Source organism: Corvus kubaryi, unplaced genomic scaffold, assembly GCF_017639235.1.
Source record: "Corvus kubaryi isolate FWS band 111438036 unplaced genomic scaffold, C.kubaryi_AGA036_p1.0 111, whole genome shotgun sequence".
Classification (NCBI taxonomy): Eukaryota; Metazoa; Chordata; class Aves; order Passeriformes; family Corvidae; genus Corvus; species Corvus kubaryi.
Genome location: NW_024580650.1, coordinates 1 through 7,683, shown reverse-complemented (window position 1 = coordinate 7,683; position 7,683 = coordinate 1). Strand labels below are relative to the sequence as shown.

Sequence of the window (7,683 nt, the reverse complement as noted above, 5' to 3'; positions counted from 1 at the left end):
TTCTGTACTCACTCAAGTGATTTGAAATCATGGAACTATTCAATGAACTTTTTTCCCTTTCCAGTTTTGGAAGTAAATGTACCTCTGGATCCCCTCATGGACATGCACCCATGGAAAATCAGGACTAATATCTGGCTTTTCATCTCCTGTTTTACAACACTTTTGAACACCTGAGGAAAGAATGAGTTATTGGAATAAGTCTTAGCACTGTGAGCAGCAAATGGACCAGGGACGACGCTCACAGTTGTACCAAGTAAGTGCCATTTCTTTATTTCTAAAACTTCATTTAAAATTAAGGTGGGGGCAGACAAAGGAATGTAAAGGTTTGGGTTCACTGTAAGAATTTTCAGCTGCAATAATCCCTTGAATGCACTCACTCTCCAGCCAGGCTTTCAAACCAAATGCTCGGCTTGCATCTGCTTGGGAAGGTTTCCCAGGAACCACTGGGCTGACTCTGCACAGCACCTTTATTCCATGATCCCCAAACACCAGCAGGGCACTACTTGGCATGTGATAACTTATTCCCAGTTTGGGCAGCCCGCTGGCCCAAATTTACTGTGAAGTGTCCAATTGTCCAGTGGACTTCCATTGACTCACTCGGGGCAGGAATGCAGAGCTCAGTGAAGAGCTCCCAGGGGTGAGGAGTTTTGAGACAGATCTGTAACTGCCTCTGGTTTGAGAACTTTTGACACTGGCACTACACTCAGCAGTGTCCCCAGGTAAGTAATTCCACTGCCATGGGGACAGAGGAGGAAGGAGATTAAATAGCTTTGGGCTTAAATTCTCACAAGAATTTAAACCTCTTGCCTCCTATCCAAAGAGCTCCTGGAATGAAAGACCCTTGGCTCCCCAGTTGTGTGGGCTCTGAAAAGACCAATGTGGGGAGCAGGGATTATAGGAAGCCTTAGCTATTCCTATCTTTATTTGGAATTCCATGATGTACAAAAAAGGTGGATGTCACCCCAAGCTTTTCTATGGCAATGTGAATGTTGGGGTGGCAGAGAAGTTTGTAATGTTGATCTGTGTTATCCTAAAGATCCAGGTGCATCCCTTAGGAATTGTTGCAGTGCTTTCAGAGGTCTGCATGTCTTGAAAGTGCTGCAAGAATGTCCCATGTTATTTTACATCCCTAAAACCTCCTGCTCTCCTTCCAGAAGGGCATGGGACTCCCTTGGGTGCTGCCTAAGATATGCCCATGTCTGTAGGATATGTTGCATGGGAATAAACATGGATTTGGGAACAATCTTGGTGCACTTCCAATTCCATAGGGACAAAGAAATGCAAAGATATCATTCTGAAGAAAGATCTCTTCCTTCCATGCTGTTCAATGATTTTCTTCTTCTAGCTAAAGACAGGGTATTTTCAGAGCTGCACAGAGACTCTGGGATGCTGTTTCACAGTAAAAGATATTGAGCTTTAAGTATCAAAGTCCCTCTTGAGACTGCTGAAATACTTAGTAAATTGAAGCCGAAATTTCTAGACTATAAACAATCTCTCCCTTTTGGTTTTGAATTCCTTTGGGAGATACTATTATGCATTTTAAGATCTTTAGAGCACATATGCTTTATTATTGGAATCTTTTGAGGATTCTCCCAAGTCAAAATGATATAAAATGAAAACCATTAGTGTCACTGTGGGATACTCCAGGCATATCGTCCTGAGGGGTCAGCTAAGGACAGAGAAGGTTTTTCTTTTGGTTCAGGTTGGATTATTCCAGATTAAACATTCATTAAGAATGCTGAGCCCCATTTCTTTGTGGAATACAGGTTTCTTCCTGAGGCTTTATAAGACTGAAGTGAAGGAGAAGTACAACTTTTTCCTTATAAAATGCCAGAACATAAACCACAAATCCCTTCCACAACCAAGCAGTGGTAGGAATTCATGGCTTTGTTACCTGACATGGTATTGTCAGGTAACGCAAACTCGTGGGACTCAGGTGAGGCCTCTGGGCTCAGACAAAACAAATCTTCTGCTCTATGAACTACAATTGCACTGTGTGCATTATTTCTTGCTGAAGATCTTGCCCAGGGAGTTCTTGCAGAGAAGCAGCTTGTTTGTATTCTGGCTGTTTGGAAAGCCTGGAGAGGAGACCACATGAAAAGCCTTTCAAGGTCTTCTCAGAGAACACAGAATGCACAGGGCTGACAGGCTCTGGCAAACCACGGTACAACACCTGGGAAGGAAATGTGTATAGGAAGAACAGCAAAATGAGCCCTTTTTGATTTACATATTTTAACTGTGTGTTACTGCTGGTCTTGTATTTGGGAAAGGAACTCAGCTGACCGTGGAGCCAAGTAGGTATCCTTTATACATTACCATTTTCTGAGTTGTTACTCTTTCATTTTTCACTTTTTTTAAAATTTTTATCCTTTTAAAATTCATGCAGACACTCATTCATGTTTTTCAGTCACTAATCAGACTTTCTATGAGTAATCTTTTGCATGCAACTAAACAATTTATATGTAGAAAAATTCTGATCCCACTTCTCAGTTTTGCCAAAGAACTTGAGCTCCACAAGGGAAGTTCTGTCTGCTATCATTCCGAATTTCTTTGGGACATACATCTATCCATTACTCAGGCTTCTTAATAAGATTTTCATAGTAACTGTTGGGTTTTAAAGTCATGCTTGGACTCTCTAAAGGGAAATAAAGTGTCTGCAGAGGTTGGCATTTAAGTTCCTAAGACTGTCTCTTGTGTCAGAGTTAAAAATACACAGTGATGGCAGAGAAGGGTAACGTAGAAAAGGGTAAAATAAAATCTTATGCAACATTTCTGGACTAGTTAAATCTTACTAAATTGTTCAGAGTCTGGGTTCAACTCAAGTTTGGGTCAAACCAAGTTAATGGATGTTTGATTTCTGTTGGGTGTCTGGTTGCTGTAGGTGTGGACAAGTGTGTAGTTCTGCCTGTTGGATCAGAAGAGCCGACCCAGGAGGTTCTGGCAGAGCATGGTTTGGCTTTCACCTCAGTTCCTCAGAGGTGGCATAGGGCTGATGGGAAAAGCGTGGAAAATCAGAGCCCCTTGATCAAACTTCGATCAGTACCCTGTGATGAACAAAATGTTAGAGCTAAGGGATCTCTTGACCCACCTGCAAGGCAGACACCAGGCAAAATGAAAAGCCCAATGGCCTTCCCTTTACCAAGAGACCCCTCAGAAAGCTCTTGTCAAAGCAGACACGTACATCTTTGTGGATGTGTCGGACAGCCTTTCATAAGCTGAGCCCTTTCTGGCAAGGAAGGATGCTGGAGGATTCCTTTCAGTTCCATATTTTTACTCTAATTCAAATTGTTAATCTCAGTTAAGTCCTGACATTGGTTTTTGAGATAACCCTTGATTTTCCATGTATGACTTGACCTAGAGGCAAAGATATTTTGTTTATAAAAGAAACCATGGTACCACAATGATTTGTTGGCTGCTAAATTCTTTTGACACCGTTTCCTTGTAAGACAGCTGCTGCAACTTTAAGCAATCTTATTTCATTACTTGTATGTCTTATGGCAATTTCCCAGAGAAGGCTTCTGCTTTACCGTTGAAATTCAGTCCTTTGTGGTTGCCAACCTTTTGTCATGTATTTCCTGGGGAATTCAAGAGTACAATTCTTACCAAACTGAAAAAAATACATCTAAAACCTTCAGAGAAACTGACAGGTGAGAGCAGTGATCTCAAATCCAGTGAAAACTTGTCAGCACCTTTTAAATTCTTTCAAAGTTCCTCTTTTGGTGTCTTGATATTTGTTGGTATCTTAGTGCTAAAGGAGCACCTCTGGAGGTTATGGTACTAACCTGGGGAATATTGTAAAATTTGTCCATGAACATGCAGCCTGGTTGGAATGTCTCGCACCTTGTGCAGTTTCTAGTGGGGAAAACCTCCCCCACAATGGAAAGTTCTTGACCTTGTCAGAAAGCCCTGGAGCAGTGATGTAGTGAGTGGCATCACTGCCCATGGCAGGGCTTGGACCGAGATGATCTTCAGGGACCCTTCCAACCCAGACCATTCTGTGATTCTCTGATTCCGTGGGGAGAGTTGCAATTCACAGGCTTCTGATTGCTTCCCTCCTACTCTCCCATCTTAGAGACAAAACTCCTTCTTGCACCTGAGCTGTTGTCACTGCAAAGCTCCACCTTGTCCCGTGCTCCAGCAGCAGGACTTCATTTCTGCAAGTAACGTCCCTCACAGGAGGAACTTTGCACAACACTGAAGCAACAAACTGACTTCTGCTCTCCCTGCAACTCCTGCTGTGCTTAGACCCTTTAGCCACACTGGGAGGAGAATAGGGGAGGGAGAGTAAAGGAAAACACAGTTATTCCCTCATGCCTCATGAATATGCAAGGAAATCCTACTAGAATTGTTATTTTTTGGAATTAAATTATTGAGGAAGCAGAATAAGTGGACTCTTGGAGTGGCATTCATAAATGTTCCCTTCTTGTTTGTAGGTCTCTTATAAAATCATGAGTTCACTTACAGGCATGAGCTTTGGCAAAACGAAGCGGAGATCCTGTGGGATTAAATCTCCTATAAAATATGCTCCTCATACCCCTTTCTGTCTTCAGTCTGGTCTTTCAAAAGCAGCAGCAAGAAATACAGACAGCAAAAAGACAGTAAATGAGAATGCTACAAATTAGTCACAGCTGGAATATATGTGAATTTTCAGTAACTCAGCACTCAGGCCAGCCTGCAGTAAAATCAATCCTGTCCAAACCATGCTTTTTTTACAGATATTCCAAACAGTTCTGTCCCTCAAGTCATTGTGATGAATTCAAAGAAGCTGGAAGAAGGTGGCAGCACTGGGAAAGCAGCTTGTTTGGCAAGGAATTTCCTTACAAAGGACATCAGCTTGGAGATGCCCTCTAAGGAGGTCGTATATGAACAGAGCACGTCCATTTTGACATCAGAGGGGCTGTACAATGCAATTAAAGTGGTCAATGTGACAAAAGACACAGAGCTGACCTGCACAGCCAAATTCAACAACAGCAATATAACAACACTTTCAGGTACGGTTTGGTGGCACAGCTGTCACTTATTTCTGGAGACAGCGGCCTGTGGGGCTTGGTGTTCTCCTGCTTGTCAGCATTGCCCAGGGCAGCCAGCAGAAATGAGAAAGACATTGGGTTCTTCAGCAGGGAGAGATGAATGATGCTTCAGAGCATCTAAAAAAAAAGGTTTCAACTGTTTAGTTACATGGAAATAACTTTTCTTGGGGAGAAGAGAGAAGACACAATCTATGTTTAACATCTGAATTTCCTTATGACTGAATATTTTACCCTGTAGCAGCAAACCTCATGCAGCACAAGCTGAAACAGCCTTTCTAAAACCTACAAAGAGTTATAGGTGGGGTGTTCGGGGGCTTTTAATAAATCACTTTTTATATATTTTTGAAATTGTTTTTGTACTCCTGAAGGCCATTCAAATAGTAAAACCAAAGCAATGCAGGAATCCTTTTGTTTCCTGCAAGTGCATGGAGAAACTGGCCCCTCAAATTAATGTTGGAATTAATGCTGATCATCTGAGCCCCAGTCTGTACTTTCCTCAAACTCCAATGGGAAATGTCACATGAACATTATTTTAATCCTTTATAAAATGTGGATATGGTTAAAAATGCCTTTTCTTTATCATGTTACAGAAGAGGAGGCTGAAGAGCCTCCTGAAGTACCAGAGGCTGAAGAACCAGGGGCCAGTAACCGGGTTTGTAACAGCACAGCCCCCTCAGCACAAGGTGAGTTACCCAAACAGGTTGTGAAGTTACGTTGCTGTTTGGGGGATAAAGGCATGGAAATGTATTTTCTCCAGGGCAGAGGAGTCAGAACACAACATATTCACCAGACACAAGCTGCTGTTCCAAGGTTGCTCCTGCACTAACACACAAGCCCCAGGAAGCCAAAAGCAACACAGACAGACCCTGGGCTCCCCTGCTGTTGCCGTGTTCTCTATCGTCTCTTCCTTTCCTGCTCTTCCTTTCCCCAAAACCACCAGCTGGGATTTTTTCCACTTTTTGCCACGAGCACAACATCCAAGCGTAGACCATGATCTCTCCCCTCTTTTCTGGTCTCTGAGCAGATCCTGAAGGGCACAGAGTGAACATGCTGTCCATGGCTGTGTTGGGCCTGAGAGTCCTGCTGGCAAAGAGCATTGCCGTCAACACCCTCCTGAGTATCAAGCTGTTTCTTTTCTGAGGTAAGGGAGCACACAGCTGTCCAGCTGTGGTTCATAGGCCCAATTTCATTAAATGGAGTTTAAATCCCCCTCTGCTCTTCCAGACATGGGGAATGAAGGCAAGAGGAACCCGAGGAAGAGCAGGAAAGAACGTGAACCAGCAGCACGAGGGGTTGAACAAGCAGTGGCAGAGCTGCTGACAGTGACCACCCAGGACACAAGGCAGCACCTTCCCCTGCAGACACTGAATACTGTTCACTCCTGCCTGGCCAGATGATTTACACTGAAGAGCTTTAAGTGCTTTTGCTGTTTCCTCTTCCCTGAGAACGGAGGAGAGTGGATTTATCCTCATGCTCCTGCTAAGTAGATCTCCCCACTCTTCTGGCATTTGCATACAAGTGTCCTGCCTGCTTCAACAGCTCTGAAAACTCCAGGGCTCACCCTAGATAAATGGCCTTTTAAAAGCACCTTTCCCAGGCATATTGTGTTACTGCCTGGAGACCTGGAAGTATTACTGCTGAGGGAATTCACACCCAGCAGTTGCCATTTCTAGCACTGCATTTCAGATAGCTTTAATAACAGTTAAGTATATAGTGCAGATGAGAAGAGCTGTGTAGGATCTGAACTGATTCAATTCAACCAGATAATGTTCATTTCTGTATTAAGCCTGTATTTCTTCTGCCAAATGTATCTCATGTGCATTTTAGGTTCCTGTAGTAGTGATGAAAATAAAGTTTTATGAGGCCAAAATGCTGTGGGTGTTCTGTGCTTTTTCTTCCAAAGCCGGCCCGGAGATTGCTGGAATCCAACTGTCCTAATGCCCAGTGGGATTGGAAACACAGCTTTGATAATGTAGATTTCCTGTTGGCTGAATTTGTCTTTTCCAGACTTTGTGCAGGGAAGTGTCTCTCTGGCACATTCAAGAGCTTCAGTGAGGAGAGACCTTGCTGAAGGCCTGAGGGAGGAAAATGCTCATATGAGAGAGAAGAAACCCTGCAGTTGTTTTGCACTCAGGGGTAGGGAGGAGGAAGGGGCCACCAGGAAATAATGTCAGGCGGTTTGATGGTGTGATAGTTTCCACAGCAACTTGGTTCTTACCTAATGGAGCCCAGCACACACCTTCCCCAGCTCACTCCCCTCTCACAAGCAACAGGCAGGACGCTGTGGTCACCATTTCTGACTCAGTTACACCAGGCAAGAGCAACCCTCCCCTGCTTTTGACAAAACCAGTTCACCACATCCTGAAGGGGAATTGAGGCTTTTCTCCCCCTGGCTCAGCTCCTGCTGCCTTCAAGAGAGCCTCTGCAGAGGACAGAGCAAGGTGTGCTGCATTAGGCTTGCTCAGGTCAGAGCCTCAGGCCCTGCAGACACCCAGAGAAGACCCTCAGCCCTTGCAGAAGCTACGTGAAATTTGCATGGCAAATCCAAAAACATTAAAACGCTCAATAAGTGCATTCTACCACCCTAATGTCAATCAGGGGGAGCTGTGCACCAGCATTTTTATCCTGATTTTCCCATGACACATTTTCTTGC

At 43.9% G+C, this 7,683-nt stretch overlaps 1 gene segment (V, D, J or C); it reads left to right on the top strand.

The window, feature by feature from the left end:
• Positions 1-2,208: 2,208 nt before the first annotated feature.
• On the top strand, positions 2,209-6,900 carry LOC121663192. The segment is given in 5 exon segments: positions 2,209-2,294; positions 4,716-4,991; positions 5,621-5,713; positions 6,055-6,171; positions 6,255-6,900. Coding segments are annotated over 3 exon segments (450 nt in total).
• The last annotated feature ends 783 nt before the right edge of the window (positions 6,901-7,683 follow it).